This window comes from Rhipicephalus microplus, chromosome 10, assembly GCF_043290135.1.
Source record: "Rhipicephalus microplus isolate Deutch F79 chromosome 10, USDA_Rmic, whole genome shotgun sequence".
NCBI lineage: Eukaryota > Metazoa > Arthropoda > Arachnida > Ixodida > Ixodidae > Rhipicephalus > Rhipicephalus microplus.
The window spans coordinates 52707048-52729090 of NC_134709.1; the positions used below are offsets into that span (position 1 = coordinate 52707048).

At 44.4% G+C, this 22043-nt stretch overlaps 2 protein-coding genes across 3 annotated transcripts in view; one reads left to right on the forward strand and one right to left on the reverse strand.

Moving 5' to 3' along the window:
* The first annotated feature begins 3154 nt into the window (after positions 1–3154).
* On the forward strand, positions 3155–4705 carry LOC119180977 (uncharacterized). The gene has a single exon (XM_037432130.2). It carries the CDS (start codon positions 3523–3525, stop codon positions 4525–4527), a length of 1005 nt encoding a protein of 334 aa, XP_037288027.2. The 5' UTR covers positions 3155–3522; the 3' UTR covers positions 4528–4705.
* Positions 4706–8384: 3679 nt separating this feature from the next.
* The window catches only part of LOC119181006 (low-density lipoprotein receptor-related protein 8-like), a 59789-nt gene continuing 46130 nt past the window's right edge, over positions 8385–22043 (reverse strand). The window contains exons 6-16 of one of the 2 annotated variants that reach the window (XM_075875656.1): positions 21279–22019; positions 19833–20004; positions 19103–19321; positions 18322–18440; positions 17655–17794; positions 17016–17157; positions 15947–16093; positions 15001–15201; positions 13860–14083; positions 12707–12847; positions 8385–11964 (exon numbers count right to left, since the gene is read on the reverse strand). In XM_075875656.1, the coding sequence (XP_075731771.1) occupies positions 11920–11964; positions 12707–12847; positions 13860–14083; positions 15001–15201; positions 15947–16093; positions 17016–17157; positions 17655–17794; positions 18322–18440; positions 19103–19321; positions 19833–20004; positions 21279–22019 (2291 nt within the window). In that variant the 3' untranslated portion in view covers positions 8385–11919. The remainder of the gene's footprint in view (positions 11965–12706; positions 12848–13859; positions 14084–15000; positions 15202–15946; positions 16094–17015; positions 17158–17654; positions 17795–18321; positions 18441–19102; positions 19322–19832; positions 20005–21278; positions 22020–22043) is intronic. The other variant, XM_075875657.1, reaches the window with a different exon arrangement.

Sequence of the window (22043 nt, forward strand, 5' to 3'; positions counted from 1 at the left end):
GGCATTATTGTCTGTTGGATCTCATTAATATTGTGTCAAAACACGAATATATATATATATATATATATATATATATATATATATATATATATATATATATATATATATATATATATATATATATATATATATATATATATATATATATATATATATATATATATATATATATATATATATATATATATAATGAGATACAACGGACAGTAATGCCAAGGAATGTACAGGGGAAGTTATTAGAACCAATGGAATGTAAATAAGAAGAAAGAAAAGTGGATGAAAAAATAACCAGCCGTGATATATATATATATATATATATATATATATATATATATATATATACATTTCGAAATTTAATCACACTTTAACCAGCCGAGGAATGGCGCCCTTAGCCCAATTTTTGGGTCCATTATGCGACGCAGAATCTTACTATCTTCCTATCATGCCTCTTTGTCTGATTATGCTGGCGCCTATCATCTACGAATACCACAATCGTTTAATAAATTTATCATGGATGTTAGTTGTCGGGACGGAGGAGTACCAAGTCTTAACGAAGATACATCTACGTTAAACGGGGCTATAGTTGCCAAACACCGAAACATACATTCGGCAGGCTCTCTTTTACCAATGTGCAGTAAGCATTTAATTGCCCCTGTAAAGGCGTGTTTTACTTTCGTGTTACATGCCGATTCCTCTAACGAAGGAGTTTTCAGGGAATGATTGCTTTTGTATCATTTCATAAGTATCGCACTTTCTTGCATATATTCAGGCATGCGTGTATTATAATTCGTAGTCTGAATACTGTATCTGTAGCATGCAAATATTAATCATATTGATATGGTTATATTACTTTTGTGACCTTTTTATCAACTTCTCAACCGTTTTCTTTAAAAATATATAATTTTTGGTGTTATGGGGGGGAGGGTAATACATTGTTTACATTCATTGTATTTGTGTCAACATTTCTTGAATGACCCCAGGCGTCTGCATAAATAAACCAGCACAAAAGGTGCAAACAAAATATTACTTCGAAAGAACAAAATGTGGTTGATTATAATGTTAAACTCTCCCTTGTTGCTTCGTCTCGAAATAGCCGTTAGCTGTATATTGAACTGAATTGAGTTTATTGTGCAATAAGGTGGCGAGCAAACCAGGCGAAAAAGCTGCACTGAGCAGCTTATGGTGAACCTTGAGCGAACATTGGTGTAAACAGTCTTTGTCACGCACACAGCACCAGCTTGTCACGCGAGGCAACAAATGACGTGAAAACGACTCATTGCTTAATGACCACTTAAGCACGACCTCAAAAAAATTAAGATCATAAACCATTTTCGATATGGCATATTGTTTTCCACTCGTTCTTCGGCATTTCAAATTTTCCGTGTGCCACAAAATCGCCTGCTTGTTGTATGACGTCACGCCGGAGAGCATCTTCTTCTAAATGTGTAATTCAAGTATGCTAGCTGCCAATCACACAAGCAGCGGCTACATATAGCAGCTGGCAAGATGGATTATAAGTTTAGTAAAAAATTTCCACAAGCAGCATAACGGTGCTTAGTAGTTTGTGAGCGTATACATATCTGTGAGCTCATACTTGCTGAGAGACATGGGAATAGAGAGAAATAAGCAGCGCTGCATGTGTGTGCTTATTTGCTGTCCGAGATGTATTTTGAGCTGTAAAGGACAATTCAAGCTGAGTGAAACAGAACTAGCCTGATTCCAAACTAAGCCTTCATAGCGCAAAAAAAAAAAAAAAAACACGGTATTTAACCTTAATTCTCTCTGGTCCGATGGGTCAAGTTGTGGGCAAGCTTAAAAGTTGAGCTTAATTCCTACTGAACTCGAGTCCACTGCTTTATTCGTGGCCACTTTGCAAGCTGCCACTATGACTCCAAGTTACCATAAGCAAGGCCGATCAGGTTTATCATAGACTAAAGTGGAAATAATTTTTGGCCTTTTAGTACAGAAAAACTTGAATATCAGAAATGATTCGTCACACTCATCGGCTCACAACAGCTTCGACAGAGCAGCGGTGATGGTATATCCTTTTCAAAGACAATACTTTTCCGGAAGCAGTAAATGCTTTGACTGGTCTATAAACAGTTTACTCGTTCCCATCCGTAACTGCATCAAGAAGTCACAGCAGAATAAAAACATGAACAAGTGATGCAATATTATAGGACCCCTGTTCAGCGCTTGCCTGCTCGGCAATACTACAGGACAAGACGCGAAAGCTTCGCATAGGCGACCAGCACCGCAAAGAGCCTACAAGAAAAATCATCACAGCAGAAATGCTGGCGAAATTTCGCTCCGTTGTAACAATGCCTCGTAACATTGTTGTTCTTCAGTGATTACTATTGCGACGGAAAACTTCGCCTTGTTAGTTCCCCCAGCGCGCAGTCAAGAGCGACCATGGTGCACTGTATAAAGTGTGTGTGTGGGGGGGGGGGGGGGGGGGAATCAGCCCCCCCCCCCCCCCCCCCCAGCTGATGCGCCTATAGCCTGTTGCACTTTCTTAGCACTAATATATAATACCACATGACCGCCTATCAGTTCTCAACTTCACATCGTAGCTCGCCTAGCCTTCTATTGGCTGGCTGATGAAACTCCACATTTCGTAAAGAAAAAAAAAAAAAGAAACCCGGTGCGGCTTCAAACTTCTGACCTTGCCGCTTAGCCCAGCTTAGTGTTCTGGATGATCGACCCTCTTTCTCGTGCGTTTAGTCTCTTCTAACTTCTATCTCGCTCAGTTTTGACATTATTAGCTTCAAAATGTCCGCAACGTTGAGGTTTTGCCAGGGCAATACCTGGCACGTGCAGCTACTTTGACGTTTCCTGTCAACTGAAGAGTTGCGCGCTCCTGTTTTGCGAACTGATCAACTTTGTTGAGCGTACACGTTGCGGGTAGTCGGAATGCATGAAAGGTATCCGCGAAAAGTTTTGAATTGCTAAAGAAGAGACTACAGGGCGCTAGTCTGTATCCTATTTTTGTCGGCATTTTAGAGTGGCAAGTAATCCGTATTTAAAACGCGTTAAACATGGTTCGCATGCTGTTTAATGATCGCGGTGCAACTCCGCACACAGTCGCTGCGGCCACCGTGCGCTAGCTTTTCTACAAAGGAAATCTGGGCGTGGAGTGCCAAGGGGCGCTGTAGGCCGATTATGAATTCAAAAACTCGCGCTCGCGACGAATGGTTGGTACAATCGCCATCGTAGCACCAGCTTGTGGCTTATTTAGTTTTGTCGCCAATGGCGGTCAATCCAATCCAAAGCGCTGAGCGTCTAGCGTTGTTATGGTAGTGTATAGGTGTTCCGTGGTTGTTCTGCAACGTTTCGCGCATGTCTCAGCATCCGAGAACGCCTTTAGCGTAGCTTTTGTGAGACGTTTTAGTGCCAATGTCCACTATGAAGGTCGCTAGCGGACCGTGACGTGTCGAAACACGGTAGGTCGTCTCCACGTCTTCAACTTACGGAGGCGCGCTTTCAAAGGTGTTCTGTGGCACAACGATCAACTAGAGAACCATGGGAAAGTGCTGCATCCCGGGTTGTCGCAACTCCCGCGAGCGTATACCGGGCCTCACGTTCCACCAAATTCCTTCCAACGAACCGTATCGCACCTCGTGGATAGAGGCACTTACCAAAGCCGGCGTCAAGGCGTTCACCGAGTGGACCCTGGTCTGCGGCGAGCACTTCAGGCCCGAAGACTACAAGATGACGGTGCGAAAGAACTTCCTGCTGCCGTCGGCCGTGCCGTCCACGTTCACCATCAAGCCGTGCAAGAACGCGCCCAAGAAACGCGGTCGCAAGCCCAATGCCTTGCTCCAGCAACAGCAAGAACAGTTAGCTGCGGCGCGAGCTGGAGCGCCGCAGAGAGTCACAGTTCTGAGGTCTGTGGTGGCTGAAGGGAACGATTTCGCTAACGATGGCGACGAAGACTACGACCCCGTGAGTGACGGCGTGCGACGTAGAGGGCGTCCTCGCAAGCGTAAGGTTTTTACGGACATGGTGGTCTACATGCCCAAACTGACGTCCGACGATCAGCGGGACGAGAACGGGCAGACGCAGGCGATCACCCTGACGTTCCCGCGAGAAGACGGGGACGACCGCGGAGAGCGCGTCGACGCGACGTCGTCCTCAGGGACGCTGGAGACATCGGAAGCCGTGCGTAGCGAAGCGGTGGCCTCTGACGCGGAGGCGCTACAAGGTAGTGAGGACGTCACGGAGCAGCAGCCTCCGAAGAACCTCAACGTCATCGTGTTCACGAATCAGGCGCGCCCCGCTTCGACTTCCACGAATAGTCGAACCGACGACCACAGTAGTGCTGGCGCTGTCGTCGAGCGCTCGTCTGACTACCCGGGCAATCCGAGGCGACGCTGCTGCCAGATTCAGACGCAGCGGCTGCTATTCTACAAGAGCGTCATCACCAAGCTTAGGAAACGTGTGCTGGCCTTGGAGGCCAGTTTAGCTGAGAAAGAAAAAGAACTGGCTTCGGTCGAAGCCCAGGGAGACCCCGACATGGTTTTGTAGCCACCGGTTTTTAGGAACACACAGTGGCAACGACACAAGGCTGTCATTGCAATGAAGATGCTATGCACATGCTTTAGTTGACGTTCAAGTGTGACATTTATAAAATGAGGCATGCCAGTTGACTCACAAGATGGCCTTGCTCTATGTTGCAAAATAAAGGAAAAGTTTGTGGGCACTATTCCCTGACGGTCGCTTTTAGTGGTGGCATCACTCTGCTGACACTTCGCGTAGCATAATCGATGATATAACTTTTCTTACTTTGTCCAACCCATGTTCACATGCGCCATTAACTCTCATTGGTTCTCACTGGCTGAGTGTCGCAAAGTCGCACACAAAGTGATGCTATATGCCTAAGCGATCATTTAAGATCATTTCTCCATGTTCTCTCACCTACACAACTGTTGCTTACTGACCCTTCGCGGCAGCTGGAGGTTTCCTAGTAGATTGTAAACACAACCACTACTAGACATGCAAATTTCCTGAAGTGTTATATAGTTGGTCTCTTTCAAACGTGCAATTTCCTGTACATGTTTGCTTTTTTTGTTTATCGATGAAGCCTAGCTATAATTGGATACAACTTAAGTGCGGAGAAGCCCTGCACTTAAGCGAAGTGCGGTAGCTGATTTCCTCCACAAGTGAAGAAATAATCGTAGCAGAACAATCATTTGGGCTAGTAATAAGGGTTCGTTTTGAATGCAAAAAAAAAAGGGACGCAGTGCAGAAGAATTACTGAAGAAGAGGACAACAGAGGTGCACACTCGCGAGTAGAAGTTTATTAAAAAGCAGCACACTATATAGCTTACACAATTAGTACGTGGTGCAATTTCTCTCTCCTAAAAACACCAAAAGGCTATCACTTTTCTACAAAAAAATTATCAAGGTGTGTACACCTTGAGGGGGAAAAATCGAATGAAATAAAAATAAGCAATCATGGGGGCAGGGGGGTCCGTTTTATACTTTGCCCCACTATTTGCATTCAAAATGAAATAATCCTACTTGTGCACCCAGCATTACTCTTCGAAGGTGGGGACACAGGCCATCGTGTGAGTCCATCTTTGAGAAGGAAATGCCACGGACTTCTGAAGCTGTATGGAACTGTACCAGTTTATAGTTATTAAGAAGCTCAAGCACATGACTGTAGTAGGCCTCCTATAAATGGCATTATTGCATTTTGTGTAGACACAACTTAGAAGAGAGGTAGACATTTGTACAAATGTAATCGTTACTCTATGCACTAAATGCAACTAACAAAAGTGACAGAAAATTGGGCCATAAAAAGCATAGCGGTGGTTTCTTAACTGTATTGCAATTATTCTTACTTTAATGGAAGTAAATTAAAGTGCGGTAGGATCCGAGCCCACAACCTCTGATTTGCACGTTTGATGCTCTACCATTTGAGCTAAAATAGTAAAGCATCAGTAGAGTGGTAGAAAGGCGCTGGCTAACACTCTCAGGTAAGAAGTACACATGAAAATGCTACAAAAAGTGGATAAACGAGTCTTGTAGCTCAAATAGTAGAGCATCGAACACGTGATTCAGAGATTATGTGTTCAGATCCTACTGGTATAGACTGGTAATTTTTCGTTCTCTTTTCTAGAATACTTTTGGAATGCTTTGAAATGGACTTGCAGAAAAAAAAATTAGAGGATTCTCACGAGATTCAAGATCAAAGTGTTTTCTTTGGCTAGGTTGAAGAACTGGCGGGGTGGCATTTTATATTTGTCTTACCAAGAATGAGGCAATGCAGAGGCCAAATCATATTTGCACACAGGACTTGAGGCAACCAAAGAGTTTCCGACAACACTTTATACGTGAAAGGCAAAGATACCATTTTCTCAGTCTCTCCACGTCTTTCAACTTCTGTGGAAGCCCAAATGATGTGGAGAATAAGGATGCTCCCTTCGAATCTGGGGTTTCAAATACAGTATGCCTTGCAAACGTCAATATAAAAACAACAAAGTTTCGATGCTAAAAATTTTCGGCTTCAAATTTTACAGCCTTTGTGCCCCAATTTCAGGTCCGAATTGAGCCCCCACCTCTGCCACATCTATCATGTCCATGTTGGAACCACTATTTTCTTGAGTCAATACATTTGGGAATGTAGCAGATCTTGAAAGGCAGTTTTGCCCTAACACGAGAGTGTGGGATATGAAGCGTATTAAAGATCTGAAGGGACTACTGCCAATCAGACGTTGACTGTATTTGTCTTCGGGAAGTTCGAATAGGGGAATTCCGGTGGAAATTGAATCAAATAGCAGACTATTTTAAAAAATACTTTATATTTTGAGTGTTCATGCACTCCTATTTTTCTGCCCAGTGACTCTTCAAGCAGAGTGCTTTAGAAACCGAGGGCAAGTTCGAGGCCCACATACAAAACTATGGGAGAACAGCATACAGCAGTCGTTAAAGGGGCCCTCGAATTCCAGAGCAGTCTGAGCGATAAGCTCAAACTTCGTTGACCAAGATGCCAATGTGTTGGAAAAAATGCTCAATAATTTTTCGAAATGCTACCTACACTACTATATAACGGAACAGTTGGATCTACATCTCTGGGAGTTTGCAAGATGTAAACTTGGAGCGCTATCTTTGGCTCTGGGCAAACTGTGTGCACCTGTCCCGTGCGCTGGTAGTGCAGAAACAAACGTAAGTGGCAACAGCGGATAGACGTACGTCATCTTTACCAGGTGCATAAATAACTCTTTCAGCCATGCTGTCGTTTGAACATTCATCTTGCTCCGAAATATTTCCAGTTGGTGGCGACATCATAGAATTTCAAACAGCATTGAATGTAAGCATAGCTATCTGCTAACCAAAAACAGTGATGATCCGCAACAATTGCATCAATTAAAAAACCCTCCGACACTCTTTCAGCGGGGTCAGAAATTTTGCCATTCACTTGTCAAGGCTCCTCTGAACACACAAGCTAAACATTGTAGCGCAACCTGCGGCCTGGAATTCCCAATATTAACTAGTTTCCAGTGATATTCGGAGGTAATACAAAGTACTGTTGAAAAATTGTGCCCGAGGCAGATAAAACTTAGGGTTTTACATGCTAAAGCCATGATTTTATTACAAGCCATGCTGTAGGAGGGCTCTGGAAATATAAACTTTCGAGTGTTTACTCTAACACATCCAACATCGCACAGCACTTGGGCCTTTAGCTTTCAGCCTCCATCAAAACGAGACCACAGCGGTCGAAATCGAACCCGCAAGCTTCGGGTCGGCAGCTGAGCACAGGAACCATACTGTTCCAACATGGCAGACTACTGAAGAGGACACTATGATGGCACTTAGAAGCACAAAAACGCATGAATGGAGAAGAATAGAGCACAAGCGCCTGTCTTGAGTTGTTTTAATGCGGATGCATTTCTTTGTCGGGCTATGTCAGGCATCCAGCGTTGCCTGCGGTGGTACCCACGTGCGGGCGGGTGTTATCTCTCCACTCTCACTACCTCTCCCATAGCAACAGCGCTTACCTTCGCCTCTAGCAACCAGAACATGTGGTGGGAGAGAGTGTAGGTGCAGTGCTTTGCCGCTTATTCTCTCGCCCTTCGTGCCCTCTCACCCCTGCGCCCCACTCTCCCGTCCGCTTGCTTTTCACTCTCGACCGTTCGCTGGCTAGGCGCCTCTCAAGGCGATGGCACAAGTCGGTGAAGACATGGCCGGCGTCAATGATACTTAGCTCTTGGCACAAGAAATGCATTCGCATTTCCTCACGATTTCTTTCGGAGGAGGCACTTTTTTGTGTTCTTCTGCTTCATAGTACCATCATGGAACCTTAGAAACTCTCCGAAGAGAATAATTCTGGATGCACTCGAGAAGCCCTAAAGTTTTGAAATAAACACACAACACAGAGCTTTCTTTTACTTAGTGAAATCAGATTCGTTTTATTTTATACCTTACACTTGGGTAGACATCTATGTACAAAAGAAAAACAAAAGAAGGGGGAGGAGGACTGGAACCAATCGCACGCTTTGGCGGCGACTAAATCTGAGAAGAGGAATGACCAGTACACTGACTGCTATGTATACAGATGCAAGAAGGAACAAAAAGGGCAAGGAAAAAAAATAGATATACACAACAGACCACATACGCAGCTTTTTAGCAACAACAACTGCTGCGTTCAATTATATATATATATGTATATGTATATATCACAAAGCACTAGATTCCGAGACTGATCGAAACGAACATGTAGGGAGGGTGGGGAACACGTACAAGGTCAGAACATGGCGTTTTGGACAGGAACTTCTGTGTAGCCGAGTGCAACTTGAAAAAAAAAAAAGAACAAAAATATAAAAAAAAACGCTGCATCGAGAGATTCAAGAGATTTTTTTCGAAAACAAGACGAGTGAAACGTAAGAAAAGCAACAGCGAGAGGCATCGCATGCCACACAAGTTGCGAGACGCGTGGGCGTCTTGCGTTCAACAGCGACAATAAACGTTAAGTCAACAATCCTTTGTTTTAAGAGAGAAGGGCGAGGCTAAAAGTGCGAGGGTCTTTGGGAAAATTATAGTAAGAGTTTAAGGTGCAATTTGGACAACAGGTGCAAACGCCGACAGCACACCAATGTGCCGGCAATATTCTGGCACATTAAGACGGCCTGATGAATATCAATAAAAAGAAAACAGGCATAGAAAAAAAAACAAGTACTACAAGCTTTCGTGATAACTGCCGTCAACAAAATTTCACGTTTCGGACTGCCAAGTTTGGGTCGATGATAAGGAGTAAGCCTCTGGCCAACATGAGTTTAATTCAAGCAGCCCTGTGTTGCTGAAAGTCGGCAAACTTAAAAGCTTGCTTTGATGGTTAGGATAGTTACTTGTCTGGGGTTAATGCATGAGGGTGGTTGAAAAAAACAAAAAAAAAAACTTGCCTATGTACACCTTTTAGAACGTTTGCAATTACTCATTGTGGAGGAAGTTTAAGTTCATCCAAAATGCAGTGCTAACAAGTTTCGGGCAGTTGACTTGAAGCGCACATTCAAATGAAATTCACCGACTTTTCATTGTCGGCATTCGTTGCACGTTTTGACAGCGTCAAAGGCATTTATTTATGCAAATTGCCCATGAGCAACAAGCAAGCGAGAATATTCTGTCACTTTGGTGACTTCGCGAGGCCAACGGGCAGAAACTCTAAAAGCTGTGGCTCGCGAGTGCTAACTCTCAGCGTTCAATACTGGTGGGACACACAACATCCAAATGACCGTACCACGTGCAACCAGAAAGAAATGACGTGGTTCTAACATTCAAAAGCTGCTTTTATGAGACATGCAGCTAATGCACCGGCCCTTTCGGGAAATATAATCAACGAAGCGCAGCACTTTCAGAAATGAAATAAAATGCGCCTGCTGGAACATACGGGCGAGATGTGCTAAAGGAACACAGTGTGAGATTTTGCTTTCTTTTAATACATGGCTAGTGTAAATTGCTGCCACAAAATAAAACTGAACACGTGTGGGCCCCTGCTCTGCCAAGAAAGCTCGGCGAGAATAGCTAATCGTAGTTATAATTATAGTAGTAAGCACTGCCTCTGCATTCGAACACAGGTGTATATGTCTATACATATAATGAAACTGTCAATAAGTTAAGTTGTCACATTTTTTTTTCTACATTTGCACAAAAACAGCGGATTTCAACAATCTCACGATGCTACTGTACAAGGAGGGCTAAAAGAAATTGCCCACATTCACACAAAGCCACGAGAATCACTTGGATATGCTTCGCTGTCTTGTGGTTCGACAATGACTGTGTCTTTAAGCTATGAATTTTCTTTGCCCTCCTGCCACATGTCAATCACGCTGCTTGCAAAAAAAAAAAAAAAAGGAGTTTTTAAAAGCTTGTTCGATTCGTTGCCTCCGCGCCGGCCAAAACAAAAAGTACCAGGGAGATTCCGCAACATCGTCCAGTCTTGAGCACCTAAAGCTCACATCACATCTTATACTCATGAGAAACAAATGGATATATATATATTTTTTCACTCGATGCAAAAGGTGGTGCAATGAAATAAATAATCCCTCCAACTCGAAAAAAAGAAGAACTAAAAACAAAGACTACCCAAAAGAGACTCTCAAAGAACACAACCTACAAAACAGTTTCTCCCAACCCAACCCACAACCTCGATGCATTAAGATCGATGATAAACTGAAAATAAATAACAGTCGCTCGCTCGTTCGATTTCACAAATCGACCGATCGCTCACGTGTGAATGCAATGCCAAATGCTTGGTCAGTCCCCAGACGGACGTGGTTATGTTTTTTTTTGAACATATTTTTTTCAGTTTTGCTTAGCTTTAGGGTCTCCCTGGCCACACTAGCTTTGCGCATTCTGAAACTCGCACAATGTACAATGCCTCGCGAGATAGGAGATGCCCTCGCGCAATACACACAAGCGGCATGATGTACAGGGAAAGACACCAAAATAGTGAGTCCCGGTTTAGCTATGGTGAACAGGAAACAGCAATCCCATGCCACCATTGCGGGCTTGCACACACCCTCCCCCGTCGCACCTTCGGCACATTCAACACTCGTCGCGTTCATTACCCAACAGAGACACACAACAGTCTCAACACCTTCACTCTCACACAGTCCAACATCGTCTGCCGCGAGGCCACTGTGATCAATCGGTCCGCTGCACAATCTCGATGCAGTCGTCTGCTACCGAGCCACCTGAACCAGATGCACCAGGTTCCTGCGCAGACGGCTGTCCGCAGCGATGACATTCTGCTGCTTACCACTAAGCTCATTGGCCGTCTGCTGCAGATATTGAGGTCCACCATATGCTTGCACAAATGATCGTAATCTACAAGATGTGAATTCCAGTCTGTCGCTTGCAAACACAGTCTGTCTGCTTCAAGGAACAACGCAAGTCTGCAACACCAGCACAAACTTTTTGACTTATATGGTAAAGACCTCATGATGTCTTGGAAGTGGCAGCTGGCCACTAGACGATGGATAGCTCAAGGAGCAATTTCAATGCTGGATTGCCGGTCTAGGCATCGGTAACATGATGTTCGGCAGCACTCACGACAGGGGTGTACGAAAAGCGACCGGTGTCCAACCAGTCGCGCAACAGTCAGTTTTTCTGAGTCACTACCCTGCCGAAGAACCTGCATGAATGGTGACAGACGGTTCGAACCAACTTTGCGACACTCTGCGAACAGACGACACCAATATACTCGGCAGGAGCTCAAAGTCCTGCTCTCGCTCTCGGCCTCGACTTGAGGCCGCTTTCCTTGATGGGGCTTGGTGCCTCACGAGGCAGTCTTTCCTGGCGCACACGCACACACCACTTGTGGCCGAAGAAAAAAAAATGAAAGTCTTGCTCTCTAATTGCAAAATAATGTCCCGACCACGAAAAATGTGGCTCTTCACACTTCTAGCGGGTAGGCGACTATACAAATTCATTTGTGCCTGGTGATGTCAATGGTTCCATGCTCTGCAATATGAAAAGATATATATATATATTACATTAGTTACATATTCAATTTAATGTAACAGCTCATCTAAGGTCAAGAAGCGCTAATTAAAGTCACAAAATAAGTGCCTCGCTACGTAAAATGCACATGCAAATTTCCTGCCTACGAATAGACCCACTAGAGCGCATACACTGAATGTGTCACAACAGTGCTACTGCTCCAACAAACGACTTCGGACACGGCAGCTTACAGTGGAAGTCATGTTGCAAAACTGACAAGGAACGGTGATGAGTTTCTTACAGATGCCTCTCAGCAGCCATCAGTGAAAAGTGAATTGACTACCTCAGTTGTGGTGAACCACCACACATACCTAGCCACATGTTGGCAGCATAAACTACAAACTTACTGTATTGCCACACAGCTTACTAGTGACTTGACTAAAAAGAGTTCAGTGACAATGTCAACCTGATAGCACGCATCACTAGCACAAATTGAAACATAAGCGAAAAATGACTGATCCAAATGAGTGTTCTCCACAGTGACATCAGGCTACGGTATTTATCTATGGTATTCGTTTGTTAAAAGCCTGAAGTGTATGCTTAGAAGCCTCAAATCAGACACTACTACAAAAGAGCCTTTTTAAGACCGGACAGCATGTTTAGAGCAGTTCCGAAATTTCACAGATTAAGTTTATACTGATAGTGTACATCAGCTGATATCGCTATCAACACTGTGCTAATAGTGCATCGAAGACAAACTAACCGGGGGGTAAGCCCTGGCTGGCTGGTACTGGTTCTTTTCTAAGCTAAACTGGTCTTCTGTTGTCTTCCTGTACACCGGGTTGTCAAAGTTCATGCTTGTAATGTTCCTCCTCAGGTACTGTCGGTACACAAGGTACGCCACCTGTGCAAAAGAAAGATGGCACGTCGAATATAAAGCACGGAAACCGATGCTGCTTAGAAGCAAACGAAACGTTTCACTGCCACCTAGTTGAACATGATGTTGATCTTGAATGTAAATTTACGGTGTCTAACACCAATTATAGCGGTGTGATAGTGGCAGACGGCAGCACTCACGCAACGGCTAATTAAGGAATTTTTTTTGGTTGAATGCGGGTGCAAGGAAAACAAGCTCAACAAAACTTATTGTTGGGCTTGTTGGCTATTCGTCCTACTGCAAGATAATTAGCGCAACTTTGACTCCCGAAAACACTCGCACAAACACTCACTCATTGACCCGTGTGTTCAAGTGTCTTACTTGGGTGGATGAGTGAGTTTTCGGGAGTCAATGTTGCGTTAATTACGTTACAATACGACAAGGGGAATGGGCCTTGCGAGCAGAGTAGACGACAAGCGATTCACCAGTGCCCTCGATTCAAAGGAGAAAAAACAACAGCTGATGGCGCTGCATTTGCACCACCTACATGGCATTTCCACTTCAGTGGCACCATTTGAACTTTTGCAGTACCAGTTCCATGGACCACACCGCAATTGAACAGACCTTATGTATTGCAGTGCTACGAAAAGATGCCCCAGAAAGTGCTATTGTGTTTAGGGCAAGAAGAAAAGACAAGCCAATCTAAGGGCGCGAGGAGAATGATTCGGAAGCAACATCACCTGTTGTCGAATACATTTAAACCTCAACATACCGAACCAGGATATAACAATTGAAATATCAGTTACAATTAAGTAAATAAAAAATACTCTTGCATTTGATACAGTGATAAAAATAACCTTGATAACAAATTTTCAGATATACCGAAATATCGGTTACAATGAAGTAAATAAACAATAGTCTTGCATTAGATACAGGAGTTAGAAATAACATGACGAATTTTCAGATATAACAAACTCATTTTCTCGCAAAATGAAACTTTAATATTAGGTTCAAGTGTACACGCAACCGACGCACTTACCAGGGTGATGACGACAGCCAGGCTGCCGAGAACGCCCATGACGATGCCTGCAATGTGTCCCGAACCCAGCTGCGAGAACAGGTTGCGACGGTCCAGCGCCGACTCCGCGTGCCCAGGGACTCCCTCACCGGTGGCGTGGCTCGTGTTGTACACCACGCTCTCATCCGTGACTGCCGGCACAGTGGGGACTTTTCCACTGGTTGCGGGTGGTAACGTTTGTATTGCTGCATGAAAGCAAAGAATGTTAAAGAGCACATCAGGCAAACCAACATGGAGAGAAAAGTGTGGCCAAAATAACTAGTCAGTTTACGAGGTGCATTGGCTGCAGACATCTATACGATCCTCTTGAAGTTCTAGAGGGTTTGAAGGAGTCATTTTTTGTAAAATCTTTTTTCTTTGTTGCTAACAGTACTGAATGGGAAGGCAGTTTCAGTACTGATTTTCAGTTTGCCTTTTAAAGTTTTTGCTTGCATGCCAAATTACACTAGGAGCATAAGCTTCATCAAGAAACATGGCACTTATCTTCTGCTTGTTTTCTGTATGTAAACAGAAAAACTTGATTTATTTACGTGATAAATGCAGCCATGTGTGTCTTGAGGCACCTGAAGCTGAGCTCCCAACAAGGTCTTCTATAGATCAAACAGACTGCCCTTCTTTTATGCTTTAGAAACATATTAGCTGTTGAGGCATAGGAATTCTGCCAGCAACACAAGTAAGCCAGGTTAGCAAGGTTATAGAACCGCTGTCGTGCTTTATTCGAGAAAAAGTATTTACATTTGGCAGTCAGCCAGGTCCAGCAACAGCTCGTAATGACAAAAATATGCATTTACCATACTTCCTCACCACTGCGATCAGCATGGCTTTAGCAGGAATCTAGCACAGCAGCTGTGCGCTATAATGTTACACATGTTGGTCACTTGAGTGCTTATATCACCATTTGGCTCTTTCCTAGTACGTGGGTTCATTGCGTTTGCACTCCGTAAAAGAATCCAGCAAATACACCTTTCTGTTCTGGTTAAGCATGCCTCATTTAGACTACTAACCCAACTACACTTCACTCAGATGGCAATATTTGAATACATCAAAGTACTATGCATGCTCTCTTATGTGCCTTTGCAGTGCTGAGAGAGAGAGCTCCCACCTGTATCGGCGGAAGAGTTGCAGAGGAGGCTGGACCCAGAGGAAGGCAGAGAGGATGAAGAAGAAGAAGGTGCAAGAGCGGAAGAGGAAGAGTTTGGAGAAGACGATGCGGTGGCCGTCTGCACGGTCACGTTGGCAGCGTCGCCATTCGAGAGCGTTTCGTTCGAGAGGACACAGCCCTTCGGTACTTCTTCCGTACTCGCTTTTCGTTGGGGAAGCATTGAGAGCACGGGAAAGGACACCGAGGCAAATCGGTGCGAAGAGGGTGCCGAAGGGATACCGAGGAGGAGTTGATCAAGCGGGAGTGGTGTAAAGAGGTGTAAAAACAAACGTGCAGGACCAAGTAAGAGTTTAAAAAGCACGAGTTTGGAAGCGAAAAGAAGCAGCAATGGTTATGTACAAACACGAGAAAAAAGAACAGAGTAAAGGGCAAGTGCATAGGGCCAAACAAATAGGTTTCAAAAGGGCGCAACAAGGTGGTTACACAAGGGCACCGACGAAAACACCAACAAAGGTGTCGGAAGAGAGTAAGATGCCAAATGCGAGTAAATGAGTGGTTGGGGAGAGATATTGAGGCGGGGCAAATGAAAAGGGACAAATTTAAAAAAAGGGGGGGAGAGGAATAAACCAGCAGTAAATATCGTGCAAAAAAGGCAAATAACAGTAATATAAAATGCAAAAAAAAAGGTCCAGCAAAAAGCAAGACGAAGGAGGAGGGGTTGAGAGTAGGAGAAAAAAAAAGAATAACAAGACAGTCATTAGAAAAGAGGTAATGATAGTGACAAAGACAGATTGTTGATGCAAAAATCGCCGCTTTTTCAATGCAAAGCTCAGAACCATAGGTGACATGGGAAAACACCTCGCAAGTGGATGGAAAGCGATGATCTAGAAAAAATCCTCGTCAGAAAACTCCTAGGATTACAGCAGTTAACGAAGTGCAAGCTCACCCATAATCCTGCAGTTGCGCCCGTCTTCCTGGAGTTCCATGCCGTTGGGGCAGGCGCACGTGTAGCGTGCCGAGTGGATGCTCAGGATCGGTGCCGGGAGGCAGAAGTGGGAACACATGCCATTGGCCCGCTCACAGTGGTTGACGCCTACAGGTAAAAACGAGGCAAGCACGAAGTGGCAAGTCAGTCAGAGAGCTGCATCAGTCCAGCATAACGAACATGGCTATAACAAACATGCCACATAATGAATTATTGGATATAAGAAACTGTCATAACCAAATGCGTTTTACCTATACGTTCATCGCCAATACCAGTGTCAAACAAACGTGCCGACAACATACCTATCACACGTGTTATGAAGCTAGTTTGACAACAGATGCTGTTCTGTAGTAACGAGGCGCATGATCGTGCAAATCACAAACGGTAAACACCTGTCAGTATCATAATTTACATCGCCTCACTGATGGTTTACTATGTACCATTTCATTATTAGCATAGCGTAAAAGCTAAGGCTATACCAAACAAATTTTGAGGGGAAAAATGTTTTGTGACCAGAAAGAGAACAGAAGTGATTTGAATGCAAGAACAACCAATGCCACTTTTACCAGTTTTTTTCCTTCAACGATAGGGTGATCCAAATCCAGCTGGCAGTTAGTACTGCACTAACACAAAAAATACACTTGCTGTGCAGTGTAAGTTGACATTTACCTATTTAACTGAGTGAGAGAAGTCAATCAATACAGCAAGTTATTATCAAATGAAGCAAATGCAAATGTATGTCACTCAAACCTCATTATAACAAACTTGCATCTTGCGTAAAAATAAGTTCGTTATATTCAAAAATCCATTATAAAGGTATATTTCTAACACTGTTTATTGCAAGGCTATTCACTTACTTTCTTATCACCAATATTTCATGACATTCAAGTTCCTTATATCAAGGTTTGAGTTGCACGCACTTTTCTCAGTTCTAAATCTTAGTTTTTGTTTTCTTTGGAAAGTAAGTGCTCGAATGCAAAGTGGCACAATGCGGCAACGAAACATGCATATGCTTGTGCAGACTTCTCACCTTGCGGTTGCTTGTAGCTGTGGTAGACGTGGACATCCATGGGCGAGAAGACCCCGTTGGCAATGTGGGTAAGGTTCTGGCCAGTAAACTTGTTCACTTTGTTGATCACCTCAGACTCCCAGTCAGTCCAATACAGCCAGTCCTGCACAATAAAGTGCATATGCAAAACTTGAAATGGATGCAAATTTTTTCAACGTCTGCATCCACATGACTTATTAACCAAGCTTGAGAAGTTGAAAACAGTGCTAAGCTTTGCATATAAAAAAATGTTTTGAATCTTCAGCGGAATTAAGTTTGTGTGGCAGACATGCCTCGACCCAGACTCGCAACCTGTGGGATACTCTTCGTTGCGCTGCTTTGAAGTCAGCTGGCAATTAAAGTCAAATGTGTGAATATAACATTTAAAATTACATCACCCCTTGTTTAAGGTGGATCTTACTTCCATTCCAGTCCCTCTTACATTCCTATATTTATTGATATAATCGTTTCATATAATCATTTTGCTCTTGATAGTATCATGCTTCAGCTGGCACCTGTCCTGATACTTTTATGAACTGCCCGCTGAACACTTCAGTGGCCATTATAACAATATAGTTGCTCTCTTGCCCTGCCATTATCATTTATGTAGCAAGGGCTCACCTCGAAGACATCTATGGAGAACGGATGCTTCACAAATAGTGGTGTAGAGAGGACAACTCGGCGGTGGCTTCCGTCGTAGTCGGCACTGCTGATCAGGTGTAGCTTGGCATCAACCCAGAACAGCCGCTTCGTCAAAAAGTCTGCGCGAAATTATCAGAACAAAAGTACAATTCGCGTTAGCCAACAGTAACACGGAGCAGAAGCAGCACACAACTCGTGAATCACCGCACAATAGGTGCTGGCAGGTTCGTACCAACAAACTGCGACAATTCAATCGCTGAAAGGCACTATTTCAATAGATGAGCGCTGCAAGCACCACACACCTTCAGCTGGCAAATGCAGAGATCACGCAATGAACGCCTACCGCTAGCAATGTCACTGCAGCACAACCAGTATTCCTTCAGTTACTTTACCAGAAAAACAAAGCCCTAGAGTACATGCATCCTAGACTCTCACACTCCACACAGAAGCAAGCATCTATTTCATCTTCCTGGCGCATGTGTCGCACACTCTTTCATGGAGATTGATAAAGCACGAATGCAAACTTTGTTAAAGAACAGCCAGTTTATTCCCAGATCTTGTGAATCTCGATATATATAGTTCTATAACTGTAGCATATTAGTTCAAACATGTTCTGGAGTGTCAACACAGACAGCAAAGCACTCACCAATTGTAAGTCCGTTGGGCCAGAGAATGTCCGTGGTGACAATAGCCGATCGGTGCGAGCCATCCATGCCAGCCCGCTCGATCTTTGGCTGCTTGCCCCAGTCAGTCCAGAACATCCAGCTGTTAGCGGGAGAGATATTTAAATATTAAGAGAAGGCAGCTACAGCTATATGTGAATTTCGACATCTTGCAGAGATGCATACTATCACTGCCTGTAACAATGTGCTAATGCGCCAACACATTTTGTTAGTTAACACAGGACCGCACGACCAATCTTCTAACAAATTGCAGACTGGCGAACTGTGAACTACACCGTGCTACAAGCTATGCCCTGTAACAAGTCCGCAGAATTATGCCTATGAAATGACGGAAAGCAGTTTGAAAGATGGAACAGACAAAAAAAAGGAAAATTTACGAACACTCATTTGTGGCACAAAGCCAAGAAGAAATCTATACCGATTTCTCAGAAAGAAATCTATACCGATTTCTCAGAAATAAATCTTGGTTGCCAAAAATTTCACCCCTATCGAACCAGGGACCAATGCCCTTATGAGACAGTAACTCTACCAATACTTTCTTTCCAAGAAATCCATATGCATTGCTTTGTCACTTCATATTATTAACAAGTGGTTGTTCTTTTCCTTTTCTTAACCCTTCTACCACCTTGCTGGACTCCATCAAACCGGTTTACAGCATAGCACTTTTATACCAATTTCAATATAATAAACATTGAATTGTATGCAACAAAATGGCCTTTTTATAAGCCAAGAGATGTCACTGACCCTTCCAGTGGGTTAACAACGATCGCACGTGGCTCGTCGAGTTCCTCGGAGAAGAGCGCCCGTCGCATGCGCCCATCCAGGTCCGCAACGGAGATGAGGTTCCGAGCCGTGTCCGTCCAGTAAATGTGGTTGTAGATCCAATCGACGGCCAGGCCGTCGGCAACGTGAAGGTCCTTGTCAATTATCACCTTGACAGGGGTTCCCTTGTCAATGGGTGCACTGTAAAAGAACACATTATTGGGATGCATTCCAAGCTGCACTTCAGCTGTCAAATTTGCTGCCTCACTCTGTAATTTATGTGAGTAAGAGGCTGAGAAAAGGAATTTTCATTGTGCAATCAGCACTATTGTTTAAAGAAAAATGCGTGCGGGAGGGTTCTACGTAAACCACTCTATCACGATTGTCCCCTTGTAGCGAATGTGCCAATGTGCAAGCGCTAGCAAATGTGCAACCGCTAGCAAATGTGCAACGTAGTTACTGGAAAAAAAACTCACTTCTTTTTAGAGTTTTCATGAGAGCTCTGTCAGAAGGCTAAAGCTATGCAAAGCTTTCCAAGATGACAAAGAAATCTTGGTTAACAAGAGTCTTAAAGGCAGCAGTATAACACAAGCTCACAGCATGTGTGACAATTCCGCCGGGCAATCACCTTGCTAGTTTATGTGTTTTAAAAGCAATGATAGCCTTCAAGCGATGGAGACAATGCAGACTAACGAAGACAAATAGTGCACACCTGCTAATGACTTCATCAACGGTGTCGGACCAGATGACCGTTCCAGTGCGGTAGATGTAGTCGGTGGCAATGGTGCTCCTCAACTTGGAGACCACCTCGACGTATTCACCGGTCTCCAGGTTGATCTTGCGAATGTCGTTTCGGTTAGCAAAAAGCAGGTAGGGCACACCCTCTGGAACCGAAGGGACACAAGAATGGTTGAAATCTGGAGCTTCGCTTATTTCACTTGTTACTCATTATTTCGACCTTGTAATAAGCATTGAAACAGCCTAAAAGCCTACATCTTGGCTGAACAGCACACACGGGACGAGGACGGAAGAAAAGAACACAGACAAGTGCCGACTCGAAACTAACATTTATTTGGGAAAGAAACAGATGATATATAGGTGGTCACTTAACAGGAAATTCATAAAACACTAAACGGCAAAATAAACCAAACGCGTCGCAAGCAATGGGAAAAAATTATAACATTGGTATCATCTTCTGCAGGTACCAGACAGATAGCTGAATTATGCGTCGCTGAGCACAATTGACGGCACGCTGACACACATCGTTTTTTCTTCGGATGCGAAAGGCTTCAATCACTTCTCTTGCAAGTTGATTTCTTTTACATGACAGTATAATTGTATCGTTGAATAAGGGTACGCAGGCACATTCGCAACAATGAACGGCGAGGGAGAACGGTTCTGACTCTGATAATGAGCGTCCGTGCTCTCGCAGGCGAACGTTGATGCATCTTCCGCTTTGGCCAATGCGCTTGTCTGTGTTCTTTTCTTCTGTCCTCGTCTCGTGTATGGTGTTCAGCCAAGATGAACCCATACCAACTCACTCAAGCTTCTGTTCTAAATGCCTACAACATAGAAGGATAGCTACATCAGAAAGCTGGTAATACGTTTCAATATAAAACTGAATGCAAATGAATGCTGTTGGACAGAGAAGGAAAACCTGGAGCACTTGAGGTGCGTTTTTCCCTTCTTCATCCAGCCCAATATATTTGGACTCAAAGTTCGATATGAAGATGTCTACTACAACTTGTCTGTGAAGATAGTCACAAATCAAAATGTTATACTACGATAATCATACCTCATAATTTTTGAAAGATACAAACTAGCAACAAAAGCTCAACTCAGTGAAAGCATGCAGCATATACTGCACAGCTGATAATACACTAGCAGTGTCTGTCATTTGTGTCACGTGCATCTGTAATCGACTAGCAAAAGTGCATTTAGAGCCAGCAACACCACACCATCTAGTGGAAATTGCCCACTTCTTGCAACTTTGATACAGTGTGCACTTATGCACAATTAAGCTTCATCAACGCAGTCATTTTACTGAAACACTCTTTCTTTGACTACAAGTACAGTGTATGATGAACAGAAGAAAGAGTACCATGCAATAAACTCACTATATCGCACTCTACACTAGCGATACTATGCATTCACTGACCTTTGGCCTTGCATCGGTGGTGATCCCTTGGCTCTAGCATGTAACCCTCAATGCACTCGCACTTGAACCCGCCCTTGGTGTTGATACAGGTCTGCGAGCACGATCCCGGAGTAGCACACTCATCGACATCGTCGCATGTCTTGCCGTCCTCCGTGAGCCTGAATCCTGGCTTACACTCGCAGTGGAACCCGACCGGGTCATCGCGACAAATGTCCGAGCATCCGCCGTTGTCCTTGGCGCACTCGTTCTCGTGGCACCTGCCCTTGGGCTCGTCCTCATACGCACCGCAGTCGTTCTTGCCATCGCACACGAGTGCCTTGGGGATGCAGTGGTTGCCTCCGCAGTCAAACTCTGTGTGCGGGTCGCACGGCTTGGTGGTGTTGCAGTGGTCCTCGTCCGAGCCGTCGTGACACTCGGCTTGCCCATTGCACTCCAGCTGTCCTGGGATGCAGTGCATGTTGGCACACTGGAACTGGTCCGGCCGGCAGGTGTTGGTGCAGTTGGCCTCATCAGACTCGTCGGGACAGTCGGGGTCGCCGTCGCACTGCCACGAAGCATGCACGCAGTCGACGCCGTTGGCGCACTGGAACTCTCGCTCCTTGCACGTGCTGGGCCGGTCCGTCGGACAGTTGCGTTCATCAGACCCGTCGAGGCAATCGACGTCGCGGTCACACCTCCACCGGTCCGGAATGCAGCGTCCGTTGGAGCACATGAACTCGGCACTCGAGCATGTCACGTTCGCTGGGAAAGTGGCAAGAGTGTGGG